The 17,435-nt window shown below is 44.6% G+C and overlaps 1 protein-coding gene across 2 annotated transcripts in view; it reads right to left on the bottom strand.

Annotated features, from left to right (window-relative positions):
* ROCK1 (Rho associated coiled-coil containing protein kinase 1) overlaps positions 1 to 17,229 on the bottom strand; it is an 89,901-nt gene extending 72,672 nt beyond the window's left edge. Inside the window, exon 1 of one of the 2 annotated variants that reach the window (XM_065752242.1) lies at positions 16,944 to 17,229. In XM_065752242.1, the coding sequence (XP_065608314.1) occupies positions 16,944 to 17,036 (93 nt within the window). In that variant the 5' untranslated portion in view covers positions 17,037 to 17,229. The remainder of the gene's footprint in view (positions 1 to 16,943) is intronic. The other variant, XM_065752243.1, reaches the window with a different exon arrangement.
* Between the last annotated feature and the right edge of the window lie 206 nt (positions 17,230 to 17,435).

The following is a 17,435-nucleotide window of genomic DNA, read 5'->3' as shown; positions in this document are numbered from 1 at the left end:
ACTAAGTAGGAGGAGGAAAAAAAAGGACAATGTGAAAAACAATATGAAATATATTTCAACTTTCTTCTTGTTTGGCTTGACATTTGATTGCTGCTCAAAGTAGTGAAGTGGAATGACTGACTTTACACAATCTCTCCAAGTCAAATGAATAGGCCGTTATTTTTTCAAAATAACTAAGAATGAGAAAATGTACAGTAGGTAATAGACCTGCTGCAAGAGTAGATGAATTATGTTAACTTGAAAGCCTAAGAATAGTCAGTAATGTCAATTCTGGTTACCAGTTGTTTTTTTTTTTTTCTACAAGAAGAAAGCAGGTTTAACTAATAAAACAGCTTGTTTCTACACCTCCAGGATGGAAAAGTATACTTCATTAAACCTGAAAACCATTTATTTATCATGATGCAATCCCAAGGCAAGAGGTACAGAGATTGAGCTACAGCTCACAATTTAGACAAAGATTTAAGTTACTTATAAAAGATGTCATTTAACATGGTTATGAAAAAAGCTACACTGATTTCAACTCCTTGGAGAAAACGATTAAATATATTGTGAAGACATCAGAGGACTTCTAAAAGTAATTCTTCAGAAACTGTTATTCGTATTTCACCTCCCCAACCCTACTCTTCCTAACTCATCACTTGGTAAGACTAATTTTTAAATTATATGTAAAGATTTAACTCTCCTTGCAGAAGTAGGCTTGCCATTTTAACAGCTTGTTTCTAACATACACTTCTCTTGGATACTATTGCTTTCTCTCAGGAAATATGAGTGATATAACCTCAGCAAGACAAGACACAGTTCATCTCTTTTGGTACAACTAGCCAGTCTCTCACAAGGCAGTCTGATCTGAAGGAAAAACCTTCAGCTGCCTATTCTGGTCAAATTTTCAATGGAAAAATCAAGTGTGATCAGAAATATAAGGGATAAAAAAAAAAAAAAGCAACAAATGTTCCAACATGCAAATACAAAGTTTTCATGAATCTTTTCATTTATTCACGATATGTGTTTGTCAAACTGCAATGAAAAAGGGTATATTCAAAACAATTCCTCTTTTTTTTTTTTTTGTTTCCTGGAATTTGTGGTTTTCCTGTTTCCCATGAAGTTAGGGAGAATTTTTATTTAGATGAAGGTGAACTTAGTAGGTCTGACAGCCCTCCTTACCATGTGATTAAGGAAAAGGTTGCCGTGCCCAAATGGGAAGGTGAAGTCAAGAACAATGCAGCCATTCAGGGTCTTCCCTGACAGTAACAGTTCAACTGCACTGCATCAGAAGGCAGAAATTTACACAGGAGTCAATTACAGTCACATTCCCAGAACCGAAGCAGTGTAATTCCAGCACTGTAACACTCCCTATTTTTTGTCCATTCTGACATCTCTGATTACACCTCGAGCCTGAACTACTGAGTATTTTTCTATATATTATATAATACATACATAGTATATATATATATATTGCATTAAGAAAGATTAAAAAAAGTTTTGTTTTGAAACCCAGAAGACATTTAAGACATTTTGGTCATGCCAAAAGCATGACTGGACTGTTTGGAGATGCTATGTTCAGCATCTGTACGAACAATCTGTGGAGTATGAGCAAGGCTGAAAACAGGCATTATAGTCAAAGACAAAAGCTCTTCCAAGACGCATAGTAATCTGCTCTCTTCAGAGGAAGCCTCACTTCTTAATGATATCTCCAGTTTCAAATTCACCATACTTTTCAGGGGAGGTAGGAAAAAACACAAGACACAAACCCCGTATCAATAGCTAAGCTTACACTCCATAGCCCTCAGTGGGCATTTCTACTGCTGGCTACTGCAGTTAGCAATGACAGTCCCAGTTTTCAAAAGCTGTTAGGATTGTTGCCAATACCAGCAAAGCAAAAGTTTCAGGCCCTAATAAGTCTGTAATTTGGCTGGCATCATTTTCAGCATTGTACATCTACAAGCTGTTTAAGGGACTGTCTATTCCAGAAAAGAGAAGGCTCAGAGGAGAATTTTGTCACTCTTTACAACTACCTGAAAGGTCACTAGTGCTAAAAGGGAATGGCCTTAAGTTGCTCCAGGGAAGGTTCATTTTTTTTCCTCAGAAAAAAATTCCCAGAGAAATTCCTTCTCAGTAAGAGCAATGGGGCACTGGCACAGGCTGTCCAGGGAGGTGGGCTGGTGTCATCATCCATGGAGGTGTAAAGTAACATACAGACATGGCACTGAAGGACATGGTAAGTGGGCAGGATGGGGATGATTTCACTGTCAGACTAAACCATCTTAAAAGGACTTTTCCAACCTTAAAAATCCTATGAAAAGAGGATATGCAGTACACAGTAATAAGTTACACTTGTTACACTAGCACTTCTGTTATTCAGAATGTTTGAGTGGTCCCCAAGCTAGCACAAACAGTGTTGACAGTTGTTTGTTCAACTGCCAATGAACTCATCAGTAAGAGGAGCAAAAGGAAAAGACAACAGCTTACAGAAGATGTACTGGAGAGCAACAAGGTAACAGCTAGGTAGATTGATTGAAGCAGCAGAAAACCCTTTTCTCTTTGCAAAGTGAAAATAAAATCCCTCAACATAATACTGAAAGGATCCTTTGTGCATCTACAACTCAGCTGAAATGATTTTCTAAGAATGGGTATAACAAAATATCAGTATAATAGGATTTCATAACAAATGAAGGCTCATGAAGAAATTTTATACACTTCCACCACCAACACCTAATATTAAGACAAAGGTACAAGGCACTAATACTACTTCTATTTTCAGTGTCATCTCTACATCCTGCCTCATGTGTTCTGTGTACCCTGCTATTTGTGACAAAGGCATGGGACAAGCGTAGCCAGCACAAACTCTTTATGCTACCTCCCTGCCCGCTCCTACCTGAAGAATCTTCCCTATTTACTCTTAGTCTACCATCCCCTAGCTGAAGAGGGTTCCCCCCCTTCATAAGATAGAGTTAAACGTGGTCTAAATATCAAGAGTGGAATATGCACACTGGACTCCGTCACCCACACTGCAGGAGATAGTACTTGTTGCACTGACAGCTCAACACAGCCAGCCTCTCCCCCCTCTGCCTATACCCAGAGGCAGGATCCTGCCCCACCACTACTGAACCTCCCCCACTGCATGGCAGAAAGACAGTGATTTATGTACTGAGATATTGGAAGCACAAAACTCCGTACTACCAGACCCACCAACAACCAGAACAGCACTACCGGAGTATAACAGAACAGCCATAGTCAACCCACAGCCTGCATGTGGCATGGCCCAGCCAAGCTGGCAGCGCAGCCACCTCCAACCCTGCACCATCATGGCAGCAGCTCTTCCCACCAAGCAACAAAAGAATATGCCACCCTGCCTTCTTATAACTAACATAACTAATTTAAGAATAGATTTTTAGACTGACAAAAAAAAAAGCAATCACTTCTTTTATTTGTGACTCCAGTTTCAGTCATCATAAACACATCACTTGTGAATTTTCAAGTAGAACACACAGAATTACAATAAAAAATGTGACCAGGTCTCTCTACCAGACTTCCAAAAGCCCTCTCTTACCAGAGAGAAACACCCCTCACTTCACAGCCATGCCGCATTCATGTCACCACGTTTTGGCAATATTTGTGAACACCTGTTTTCAAAGATGCAGTACAGGAAGAGTAAAATTTTATTTAAAATCTCTGTCAAACAGCTTGAGAGCTCACTGTGAATGGCAGCCACTGCCATCAAGCCAGAGCGATGCTTCGGTTTCACAAGAACAAGGTCACACATCCCACTAGTTTTACGGTTTTGTTGCTCTCTTTTTTATGTTTTCATAAAAAGACATTACAAATTAAAATATGATTTTCTATACATTAACTATACTATATATTTAATTAGGGCTGCTCTGAAAGTAATGCCTCTTTTTATGGTAGTGACACTGCAGTAGAGGTACTTTCCCACCAGTATCCTGTTACATGTCATTACGCGTGACAGAGGGCAGCAAAGGGGCAGCCTGACAGAATGGCATCTGACATGGAAGTGCATATGAAGCAAAGGTGTGTCACTGGATTCCTCTGAGCAGAAAAATCAGCACCCACTGACATTCACAGAATGTTTGTAGAGCCCAACCAATGGATGTGAGCACAGTGATGCAGTAGGCGGTACACTTCAGCAGCAGCCACAGAGATTTACCAGCAGTGGTGCAGACTGTTACAAGCAAGCCATGCAGGCTCTTGCTCGTCACTGTTTGGAAACATGGTGGTGACTGTGTTGAAAAACATTTTTTTGTAGCTAAGAAGGCGCTCCATTAAACAGTGCTATAGTGCTCTTTGTATTGGTTGTTGTTTCCATGGAAATAATTAGGAGGCGCTACCTTCAGAGCAACCTTCATAGATGCAGCCCGAGACAATACTCTTCACTCAATGCAGCCCAGGCTAGCCAAAAGGTTGGACACCCATGTATCAGAGCAAGTCATCAATTTTCTTCTTCCCTCTCCAACAGGAAAATCGTACATCTAATCTATTCCATCTGACATCACAAATTAAACTCGACTGCTTTGAAATCGGCACAGTCGGAGCTGCAGTGGCTGATTGAGGTACAGGGCGGGTTTTCGGGAGGTTCCTGTCTCTCGGGATCCCAGTGAGAGCGGCAAGACCCTTAGGCTGTTCTCGTGAGAGGCTAACGAGGCGTAGGCGTTGCCAGCCTTTCAGCGCCCTCGCCCACACCCCTCAGCTGAATAGGGCTCAGGGAGGGCAGCAAAGTGTCACTACCCACTGTTTGTTTCTTTGTGTTTATTTTACATTTTTTTAATTACTATTATTACTTATTTTTAAGCTATTACAATTCATATCTATATATATATTATAAACTATTTTTCATTTATTCATTTACTTTCAATTTTCATTTATTTGTTTTTATTTTTTTTGTGCCATGGTCTCTACTAGACAGAGGGCTTGCCTTAAAAAGGCTGTGGCGACCCAGACAGAAGGTCTGCCTAGAAGCGTGGCCACACAGGTCTCTGGTTGCAAGGAGTGCCAGAGCCTGCTACTGCTGGATGAGGGTGCTAAGCAGTTCTCCTGTGCAAGGTGTGAGCAGGTGGAAGATCTGCTTAGCATGGTGACTGAACTGAAAGAGGAGGTTGAGACACTGAGGGCCATCAGGGACTGTGAGCGGGAGATTGACTGGTGGAGTAGCTCCCTAGAACGCCAGAGAGAAAGGCGCCGGGAAGATCCCCTGCAATTGGTGGTGGACTCCCTGACCTGTCCCCGTAGGGCAGAAGGGGGATATCTGAGGGATAGGGAGGGCTGGCAGAGAGTCCCTGCTCGGTACGCTGCTCGGTACCGTGGGCAATCTCCCCCTCTGCCTCCCCAGTGTCCCCAGATACCCCTAAGCAATAGATTTGCAGCATTGGATGTTGAAGAGGTGATAAGGGGTGAAGTGCAGGAAGATTCCCGCAGGAGGTCACCAATGGCAAGGCAGTCACCTCCGTGCATTGAGACTGCTACTACTAAGAAAGAAAGGAAGGTGATCGTTGTGGGTGGCTCCCTTCTAAAGGGAACTGAGGGCCCCGTTTGCAGACCAGACCCAAACTACCCAAACTGCAGGGAAGTGTGCTATCTCCCTGGGGCCCGGATCAGGGACATTGCTAGAAGACTCCCAGATTTGATACGCCCCACCGACTACTACCCGTTACTCGTAGTTCAGGCAGACTGCAATGAAATATCTCAGAGAAGTCTGCGAACTATGAAAAGAGATTTCAGGGGATTAGGGCGATTAGTTCAAGGGGTGAGAGCACAAGTGGTGTTTGCTTCCATACCTTCTGGGGTGGTGAAGGACACAGAATGGGCTAGGAAAACACAGGTGATGAATAATTGGCTGAGAGGTTGGTGTAGAGACAGACACTTTGGGTTTTTTGACCACGTGGCAGTTTACTCTGCTCCTGGCCTGTTATCTGTTGATGGGATGCACCTATCTCAAAGGGGGAAACGAATCCTAGCACAGGAGCTAGCTGGACTCATTGAGAGAGCTTTAAACTAGCTGTGACGGGGGAAGGGGATAAAACAGAGCTCACCAATAAAGAGCCTAAGGAAGGCTGTGCTGGAGAAAGGGGTGAGGCAGATAACTCAGCTGAAGTGCATCTATACCAATGCACGCAGCATGGGCAATAAACAAGAAGAGCTTGAAGCCATTGTGAGGCAGGCTAACTATGACCTTGTGGCTATTACAGAAACATGGTGGGACCTCTCCCATGACTGGAATACTGGGATTGATGGCTACAAGCTCTTCAGAAGGGATAGACAGGGAGGAAAGGGTGGTGGCATAGCTCTCTATATCAAAGAGTGTTTTGATGTTGAAGAGCTTGAGGTTGGAAATGATAAAGTAGAGTCCCTATGGATAAGGATCAGGGGGATGGTCTTTAGGAGTGACATCGTGGTGGGGGTCTGTTATAGACCACCTAGTCAGGATGAAGAAATAGACGAGGTGTTCTATAAACAACTCGTAGATGTTGCACGATGGCCAGCACTCGTTCTCATGGGGGACTTCAACTTCCCTGACATATGCTGGAAATATAATACTGCGCAGAGGAAGCAGTCCATGATATTTCTAGAATGTGTGGATGATTGCTTCCTGACACAGCTGGTGCAAGAGCCTACCAGGGGAGATGCCTTGCTAGACCTACTTTTCACTAACAGGGAAGGACTATAGTAGTAGTATATAGTAAGTAGGAGATGTGAAGGTTGGAGATTGTCTTGGCCAGAGTGACCATGAAATGGTGGAGTTTGCTATTCTGGGTGACATCAAGAGGGTGACTAGCAAAACTGCTACCTTGGACTTCCGGAGGGCAGACTTTGACCTGTTCAGGGTGCTTGTTGCAAGGGTCCCTTGGGACTCGCTCCTGAGGGGTAAAGGGGTCCAGGAAGCCTGGATGCTTCTCAAGATGGAAATCTTAAAGGCACAGGAGCAGGCTGTCCCGGAGTCCTGTAAGTTGAGTTGGAGGAGAAAGAGACCAGTGTGGATGAACCGGGAACTTTTGTTGAGACTCCGAGAGAAAAAGAGAGTCTATGTCCTCTGGAAGATGGGACAGGCTACTTGGGATGACTACAGAGAACTGGCCAAGATTTGCAGGCAGAAAGTTAGAAATGCTAAAGCCCAGCTTGAACTTAGACTGGCTACTGCTGTAAAGGAGAACAGGAAACCCTTTTACAAATATATTAACAGCAAGAGAAAAACGAAGGAAAATTTTTCTCCTTTACTCGACGAGGCAGGGAATGTAACCACAGATGATAAGGAAAAGGCTGAGGTTCTCAATGCCTTCTTCACATCTGTCTTTAATAGACAGAGCAGTTGTCCACAGGGTACTTGCTCTGACCTGGAAGTCTGGGACGGGGCGCATAATGCACCCCCTGTGATCCAAGCAGAGATGGTCAGAGATCTACTCCTCCATCTGAACTGCCACAAGTCCATGGGGCCAGATGGGATCCACCCAAGGGTGCTGAGGGAGCTAGCAGAGGTGATTGCCGAGCCACTTTCTGCCATCTATCAGCATTCCTGGTTATCTGGAGAGGTCCCACAAGATTGGAGGCTTGCCGATGTGACTCCCATTTACAAGAAAGGCTGCAAGGAAGACCTGGGGAACTACAGGCCTGTCAGCCTGACCTCGGTATCAGGGAAAGTTATGGAGCAGATGATCTTGAGGGAGATCACACGACACGTGCATGGCAACCAGGGGATCAGACACAGCCAGCACCGGTTCACTAAGGGCAGGTCGTGCTTGTCCAACCTCATCTCCTTCTATGACTGGGTGACCAGACAGGTAGATGAGGGAAAGGCTGTTGATGTAGTCTACCTGGACTTCAGCAAGGCCTTCGACACGGTCTCCCACAGTATTCTCCTAAGGAAACTGGCAGCCCGTGGTGTGGACAGGTTCACTCTTCTCTGGGTGGAGAACTGGCTGGAGGGCCGTGCCCAGAGGGTAGTGGTTAATGGAGTTAAGTCCAGCTGGCATCCCGTTACGAGTGGTGTCCCCCAAGGGTCAGTTTTGGGGCCCATCTTGTTTAATATCTTTATTGATGACCTAGATGAGGGAATTGAGTGTACCCTCAGTAAGTTTGCAGATGACACCAAGTTGGGAGGATGTGTCAAACTGCCTGAGGGTAGGGAGGCCCTTCAGAGGGATTTGGATAGGCTGAACAGCTGGGCTGAGCTCAATGGGATGAGGTTCAATAAGACCAAGTGCCGGGTCCTGCACTTTGGCCACAATAACCCCATGCAATGCTATAGGCTTGGGGCAGAATGGCTTGAAGAACGTAGAGAGGAAAAGGACCTGGGGGTGTTGGTTGATGCTCGGCTTACAATGAGCCGGCAGTGTGCCCAGGTGGCTAAGAGGGCCGACAGCATCCTGGCCTGTATTAGAAATAGTGTAGCCAGCAGGAGCGGGGAGGTGATCATCCCCTTGTACTCAGCTCTGGTACGGCCGCATCTCGAGTACTGTGTTCAGTTTTGGGCCCCTCACTACAAGAAGGACATTGAGGCCCTGGAGCGTGTTCAGAGAAGGGCAACAAAACTGGTGAGGGGCCTGGAGCACAAGTCTTATGAGGAGCGGCTGAGGGAGCTGGGATTGTTTAGTCTGGAGAAGAGGAGGCTCAGAGGAGACCTTATTGCACTCTACAGCTTCCTGAAGGGGGGTTGTGGTGAGGAGGGGGTGGGCCTCTTCTCCCTGATAAATAACGACAGGACGAGAGGGAGTGGCCAGAAGTTGCGCGGGGGAAGATTTAGATTAGACCTGAGGAAACATTTCTTTTCTGAAAGAGTGGTCAGGCACTGGAATGGCCTGCCTAGGGAGGTGGTTGAGGCACCATCCCTAGCGCTGTTCAAGAAGCGTTTAGATGAGGTGCTAAGGGATTTGATTTAGTAGTTGGGTAGGGATAGTGATAGGAAGATGGTTGGACTAGATGATCTTGTAGGTCCTTTCCAACCTTATGAACCTATGAAAAAGCTTACCAGCTGTCCTGGTTTCAGCCCAAACAACCAATGTCTGGTTGTTGCTGTGTGATGGAGGCACACCCAGGGCTGGGCCACTCCACAGGGCAGAGCCTTCACAGCACAACAGCAGGGGTGGGGCAGAGCCAGCACAGGTGCCAGAATAAGGCCAGGGTCATTCCATAGCACACGACACCACACAGAGATCTATAGGTGTGGGCAGATGGCCAGGGCCAGCTACTGCTTGCCAGGCAGGCTGAGCAGCATCAATCAGCAGGTGGCAAGTAATTGCATTGCAACTCTATATATCGGTACCAGTGCATTTCTGTTTCCAATTTACCTTCTCTCACAGTAAATAGTTTTTATCTCAAACCGCTAGTTCTTGTTTCCAATTTTCTCCCTCATCCCACCCAGCAGCAGCAAGCTCACGGCTGTGTGGTGCTGAGTGGCAGCCAGGTTTCAACAGCAACTTGCACCTTAGGTTAGTTGCCCTTAAGCATAAAATCTTCAAATCTACAACTGATTACATGCAATGGTAACAGGGTGGTTCATTTTTTAATTTCTTTGAAAGTTTCTAAATAAAACAGGGACATAGAAAAATCAGTTTGAGATCTTTTCTTTGTAAACTTAAGCTTAGTACCTATCTCTGACCACTGTGACACAAACACCCTGATCACCTTTCTTTCCCTCAGTTAGCCACAGTAGCTATTTCAAATGGGGATCATACAAATCCTGCTCAGGATTTGTCCATAACCCTAACCCTGACATCTCCCAACACACAGCTTTCTCCAGCATTAACATGGGGAAACATTGCCCGTTTGAAACCTCAAGCTGAAAAGAGAAGCTTCTAACCTTTTCTTCTTCTGGTAGTAGAAAGTAGATGTGAGGGACTTGAATTTGAGTAGTCAGGGCTTTCTTCTGCCAGCATTTATCTGCTACAGAAGGAACTCAACCTCTACAGAAACAGTATTTTCACAGCAGACAGTGACTACACAGGAAAACAGCCATTTGTTATTAATTCAGTGCGTGTGCAGATATCTAACATCAATAGACATTATCAGGAAGTGTTAGTTTTCCTCTGAATATACTTGCACCTTGTCATTTAACTCATCCAAATTCTGTGCAGCACTATCTGAACAGTGCACAGCTTTCACAAGGAAAAAAAAGAGAAATACATCACCCAGAATTTGTCCAAGTATTAGAATTCAAGGACTTCCTATCTAATTTTTTTTTGTTAATATCACAGTTTGGGAATATCTTTGGGGAAAAGAAATAAAGCACCTATTTCACTTGTGCTTCTGGATGACTTGTAAGTTCTGCAGACCAGACACATAACCCAGGAAGACATTTAGGCGCTTCCAATCAACAGCCCAAAATAAAGCCTTAACTTCTCAAGCATCCCCTACAGTTTCCAGGCATCATATGTTTACATTATCTCAGCCCACATAGATGAAAAAAAGAAAGCTTCACCTTTGCTTTTACACAGACAGGAGAAATGGTAAGCCCAAAGAAATGTAGGAGGGAAAGCTGAAACATGAGAATCAACATTTAACCTAGAGCCTGTAATAGAGATTTTAAGTACTGTCCCCACAACATTGCATTGCATAAATATTTACAGGGAGTGGCAATCTCTCAGTAACCTAAAAACAATGAGTTACCAGATTTTGAGTATCAGAATAGACTTTGACCTGTGCTTTAATGAGAACACGGTACTGATCCTGCAGCCGTTCTCCCTCAGCAACATGGGAGGCAAACTAGACTGAGCAATTGCTGCTAGTCCAGATCATCTCTAGACTCTTGCAACTGAAGACAGACCTCACAGCAATGCCATACCACAGCTGAGGCTGTCTGAATATCCATCCTCCCTGGAAAGCTCACAAAAAAATAACCAACAACCTGACTACGGACACATTGCAGGAGAACAAACAGCCTCAGCAGAGTAAGTCACCAAGATCTCTCTTACTACTTCTCCTTTTCACAAAGATCACGTTTCAGCTCTTGTTCAGCTGCTGTTTATCAGGGTGTATATGTTTCACCAGACTACCACGGAAGAAGATAGGACTATTTGTACTTGTTTTATACCAGCTATAACTGGGTGTTGTCTGGATAGTGCTTACAGTTGTACCAACATTGTCTCATCAGCCTTCTGGCTTTATTTCTGCCTGAATGACTGCACAAATTAAGGCAGAATAGTTTTCAACCACTCTCTAATTTTATTCCTAAAGAAGGAAGTTCAGCTTTCCACTATCTCCCCTGACAACTGCAATTTCTCGCTGACAAGGAAGTTTTGATAAATATCATCAAGTTCAGAAGAAATCGTTTTTTAAATATATGCTTTGGAATTTGTCAAATTCAGAAGAAACATCCTGCATCGAGATAAATATCTCAGTATTTCCCAGTGAGAGACCTAAAAACAACCATTTTATTTTCAGATAGTGTTGAAGTATGTCCTAGAAATCCTGGTAACAGCAGCTATGAGGCTACCAGTATCATGTGGTCATAGAGCTCCTAAATATTTATTACATTCTCAGGGAGTGGCTCCCAAAGCTATCATCTTCCCCAAAGAAGACAAAGACTTGCAGGTTGATTTTCAGTTTGTCCAATGAACGAAGTCCATGCGTTCCTCTCTTCCTTTCCACCATCTCCAAGAAATGAAAATACTCCACAGTTGCCAAGGGAAGAATTTTTTTCACAAATGTTTATACTCAGAAAGAGCATTCACAATCTATTAAAAGTTTAGGGGTGTTTTTAGTTCCCAATTCCTTCTGCTGAAATGTATCTTAACATCATCCTTCCGTTATCGCTCTTGCTTAAAATTTTTAATAGGGAAAAAAAACCCTGCATGCCTACAGCCTCTAGTTTTAGAAGCAGAGAAACAGGTTAAGTCAATGATTCTTGTAAAAATGCACCACACACTGCGAACAAAATGCTAACATTTTGACAGTCCCACTGTTTTTACTGTCACTCTTTAGAGGTTTGCACAACCTTATTATAACAGTAACAAGACTCCAAGAAGGTGCAACCTGAAACGCAATCCACCAAGTTCTTGTTTTTCCAAAGCCAACTTACAGTTGCACTCTACCTTAACAAGGACAAAATGTATTTATCACAGATTCCACATCAACTTACATACAGCATAATTCATAGAGGTAAGGAGACTGCATTAATCCACAATTACAGTTAGTTTTAGACAGAAAGCTTGGACATGATGCAGGCCCAGAATTCTGCATCAGACAAACGTCTCATTTTAGATCTTACTGAACAATAAAACCAGCAGATCCAAACAGCTATAGTTTAGTTTAGTGTAGACAACCCAGGAGAATCTGCCAGTCCTGACATTTCGCCTTACCCTGAACTACACAACTTCACCTGGCTCAATAGTAGTTACACATGGGAAATGAGAAGAATCAAGGTCTGCATTTATGTATTTTAGGTATAACAAAAATGGAAAGCTCTTGAGACTAAATAAACCAAGTCTGTCATACAGTTTTCACTGTTATCAGTTAATGTGAACCCAAACTACTGAACAGCTGATAGACTTAATGTTTTTAAGACTGAGCTCATCTAAAATCTTAATCACCTACTCAAGTAATTGACTGAACATTGGAGTTACTCAAGCATTTATACAAAATTCAGAAAGATTCTGGGAATTATGCAAGTAAAGACAGCCCCAAAGAACATTTTCATGAACGTTTACTTGTCAATCACAAGCACAGGCAGCCTCAGGTCAACAAGCCCTCCATCCATACACAGATATACCTCTCCCTCCCTGCTCTCCCAGAACTGGAGGCACATGAACTCTGAGGATTTAATTGGGAACACAGAGACGAAAGAAACCTGGTTTTATTCCAAAGTCGTTGGAAAACCACGCTCTCAGTGAATCCCACATTTTACTGTTTAATAGCATTATTGGAATAATGAGCTCAAGATGAAGAATAGTTACTTACACTGCCTTTATTTAGCACAGCTATAGTGCTCCAGTACCCTGTTATCACCCACCCTTGTGTGATGACTTCATAATCTTACTAGATCTCTTCAAGACTAAAAATCCCAGGACCTGATTTTGGGAAAAGCCCTACATGATGCCATAGCACTACTTCAATGCAGGCTGCAGCCTCCTCTCCTTGTGGCTCACTGGAAAAGCCCCTGCCCATGATTTCCCAGCGCAGTACTAAATCAAGTACATGGGAAGTGCAAAGATGTAAATTCAGTTACAGACAGTAGCAACCTGGAGTCAGGTTTTTTTGTTTGGTTTTTTTTGTTTTTTTAACTGTTTTTATTATAATTGCTTTTTTTTCCCCTCAAGCTCTCTTATGCCTTTCTCCCTCCTGTGCCTCAGCTTTCTGAATTTCCTTCCTGTGTCATGAAAATTGAAGTTACGCAGTCCCCAGTCTGTCTTTACAACGAGCTCTGCTGTCACAACTCTTCTCCCATATCTTCCTGAACCCATAACACACCTTCCTTTTATCAGACCTTCCCCCACCTCTTCCTTCAGTCACATTATTGTTCTCAAACCAGTTCACATATAACTTCAGCATACTTCTAGCACTCAGAAACTTGCTTGAGACACACACAACAACAACAAAAGCTCACAAAACTGCTGTTCAGGTTACTCCATATCTACCTCCTGCTCTACAGGGACCACAAGCTGAACACGGACTAAGATGGTCCCTGTTAAGAAATAGTAAGTTTCTTAAACTAAAAAAAACCCCGAATTTTTAAGCCTACAGGTCTAGAATATTGGAAGCTGAATTTAAAGCATCTGCACAATAGATGATTAAGAGTTAGCTAACATTATTGATGAGAAAAAGGGAAAACACTAAATGACACCAATTCATATTATCTTCTCAAAAGAAAAAGGGTTTTAACATATAGAAGGTATCATAAAAATGAATTTTTATCTAGTCTAATCATAAAAGCAGTATTTTTTTATTTACATACCAGGTCTAGAGACCTAGTACAAGTTTCTGCAGCCTAAAGAAAAGAGCTCACCTCACAAAAATACTTCAGGCGCTGACCAAACACACCTAGGCTTTTCTTCCTTTAAAACATAACCATATAGATTATGAATTTAAATATACACCTAGAGCTAAGAACAATGCTTGCAGTGTGAATCACACTAACAACAGATGTAAAGTACTTTGACTCTTTAAAAAAGGGTTACACACTTCAATTCTGCTGGAAAAAAAATAAAGCCCTGGAACTGAGGAGAGCAGAAAGAGTGACACAGAAACCACACCAAAGTCAACCTACCAGGTGATTTCCTCAGGAGCTCGCTTTTAAATTGCCATTATTGTAAGCCAATATTATCTGTAACAAGGGCTAGCAACAATAATAATTCTGATGACTATAACATATGAAGCTGACTTTAAAAGAATACTCAAAGGTATGCCAAAAAACTCTGAAAATTGATTAAAAAAACTAACTTGAAAGGTCATTCTTAAGACCCAAGAGACAAACATATGTTCCTAAACTTAACAGAAGTATGACAGGAAGCATCCCAATAAGTTCATTCCCAACCTGGCTACAGCTTCACTCCAAATACTGATTAACGTAACTAGCGAAGAGGCAAATCCTTAAAAGTGCTGAGATCAAGGAATACAGTTAAAAACTATATCAACGGCATGTTTGCTATCTGCAGCCTCTAGTACTACTGTGGGAAAGCCTCCACAGCATGGCCAGCATCAAGGCACACACCAGCTGACTGAGTCACAGTCACTGTACAACTCCAGACATGGTTGTGTAGCCTTGACTTGCATCAGTAGACGCAGGGTGTAAAAACGTAGGATTTAGCAGTGCTGGTTTAAGTCATCAGAATGGAGAAAGTATATTCTAAGCATCATCTCTGTTCCCATCAGTTGCGGGTCAGAGATTACAGATACGTAAACTAGATCCAAAACAGTAAGTTGCCTGAAAGATGCAGAGCTGTTTTCCTTTGTGGCAACAACACCCACAAGGACCTGCTTTGGTCCAGGGAGGCACAGTCTGACCTGTCAGCACCTCAGCATCACCAATCAGATGAACAGACAGCATGCTGCCATGAACCTGTGCACAGACTCCCATGACGTTTTCATCTCTCCACTAATTTATGCTCAAGCAAGATATGTGGCAAAAATCTATGCTGCAAAGGATGAAGAATGGCTATTAAGAACTACCCCCTCGTCCAACCCCCTCCCCCAAAGGTCAGAGTTCACATTAGGAACAATTCCCATGGAATCGTTCCCTTTGTGACAGGAGGAGGGGAGGATGGGGACCCACCTACACACTTCCGAACTTGTATCACTTCCTACAGAGAAATTCACTACCTTGGCATGAAAGCAAAGACCAAACTACTTCAGGATATCTTAAGGCATTGTAAGAGACTAATATTTTATATCATTGCCTCAAAGTTTGCTGATGAACATGTCCAAGCAAGTCCTGGGCAAGGGCTGTGAAATCCTTTGTCCAAGGGACGAGCAGATGGGCATGTCCTGGAGCAACGAAAGAGAGATAAGCTGCAGCTCAGTGGCCGCTTAACACTCTTTTGTGTGGTACTCATCTCCGTGGGGAGATAGCCATCTCAGGAGAAGCTTGCCTGGCAGGCTAGCACGGGATTTGTCACGTAGGTAAGAGAAATGAAGGATAAAAGAGGGATCGACCACCATGAGATGGGTGTGGTTTTGTTGGTGTTGCGGTGTTGGTGTTCTTCCATCGGAAACCTCATGAGCTGATCCCTGCTGCTGCACTCCCTCCTGGGCCTGCTGCCTGAGACACGCTGCTTTCTCCTGGACCTTGCCGCTCCTTCGAGGTGTTCTACCATCTGAACCCTCACGAGCTGATCTCCGTTTGCTGCTTCTACGGTGCTGACCCCTCGCTGCTTCTCCGGTGCTGACTGACGCTGTTCCTGGACTTTCCCCACGCTGCTTCTCCTGTGCTGACCCGGTGCCGCTTCTCCAGGACAGCTGCTTGCTGCTCAGGGCTGCCCGTCGCTGCTGCTGTTCTCCCCGCTTCTGCCGCCCCTGCTCTTCTGCCTCGGACCGTCGGAGCCGCTTGCAACCGGACCGCCCCTAGGATCCTGGCTGCTGACTTTCCCCGCGTTGTACAAATCCTTGCTTCTTTCCTACCTTTGCTATCGCTCGTCTTCCCTTCCCCATCACCCTTAACAGTGTCCGCCTTCCCCATCTCCCTGGTTTATAGTAGTAATAAACTGGTCGGACCCACATTTGAACCGTTGTTTCTTAATCTCACGCTGGGTATATACATAATCTAAGAACCTTCGTCGCCCTCCTTTATATTGGAGCGTGACAGGCATGCCCAAGTATCCATCCACTGTATTTGTCACACACCTTGGTACTTCTCATATCTAGAACTGAAGCATCAGCCACTGTTTTGAAAGCAACTGTCAAATAGCATTGCCTTTATGTCAGGAAGTGTTGTTTGCTTGTTCACGATGCAGTTACAACACTGACAGCGCCAGAGAGCCACTGAGCCATCAGGTGCAAGAAAGAGGAAAACAACTAGCATCTCAGACCTAGCACACCAACTAGTTTAGCATGCACTTAACCCCTTTGCTGCGAGTACTGCCCCAGCTGCAAGGCCACCTTAACCCTTCAGCTGTGTTTTTCATAGCAAATGTCAAGAGGGAGAAGTCACATTACAGTTAAGCACAGCAGCACTACAAGAACCACAGGAACACAGAATTTTTGGAAGAGACCTCAAAGCCTATGCAACTCCAATCTCTGCCGTGGGCAGGGCTACCACCCAACAGCTCAGCTGCCCAGGGCCCCTAGCCTTGGGCACCTCCAAGGATGGGGCACCACGGCTTCTCTGGGCAGCTGTGCCGGCACCTCACTCAAGGAGGACCTCGCCCAGTGGTCAGTGGGTCACACCAAAGCTATCTGCCTGCACGAAGCACGGGCACAGGGCCACGACTCAGGCGGGCAGGCACGACGCGGTGCCACCGGGCAGGGAAATAGAAGCGAGCCCCCAGCGTTCACCGTCGCCCCTCACTTACCAGCAAACAGTCCACGTTCACTTCGGATTTGGGGTCCTTTAAAGTGCCGTCGATTTTTTCGAACCGAGACTCAAAACTTTCTCCCGTCGACATGTTTCCGATGATTCAACAAGCTTCCCTTATTCCAGATCAAACGTTAAAAGCGATAAAAAGGGAAAACGTATGCCAAAAAAATAAAAATAAAAAAAAAGCCAAAACAGGAACCAGCACGCACAAAAGAGAAACCGCAGTGCCTACGCGGGGCTGCGGAGCGCTTCCTGAGCGGTGCCTCCAATCACAGCGGTGTCCGGCCGAGTCCCCGCGCCGCTCCCGCGGCTCACAGCCCGGCCGCGGCTCCCCGAGCCCTCCCGCCCCCGCGCCGCAGCGGCCTCATCCCCGCGGCCGGGCAGCAGCAACAGCAGCGTAGCGGTTCCTCCTTCGCGCCCCGGCCGGGTCCGGGAAGCACGAAGCGGCAGCGGGTGCGTGTGTGGGGGAGGAAGGGGTACGAATCAG

This window comes from Cyrtonyx montezumae, unplaced genomic scaffold, assembly GCF_038088225.1.
Source record: "Cyrtonyx montezumae isolate F1298 unplaced genomic scaffold, pur_monq_1.0 scaffold_8, whole genome shotgun sequence".
NCBI lineage: Eukaryota > Metazoa > Chordata > Aves > Galliformes > Odontophoridae > Cyrtonyx > Cyrtonyx montezumae.
This window is presented reverse-complemented; position numbering and strand designations above follow the sequence as displayed.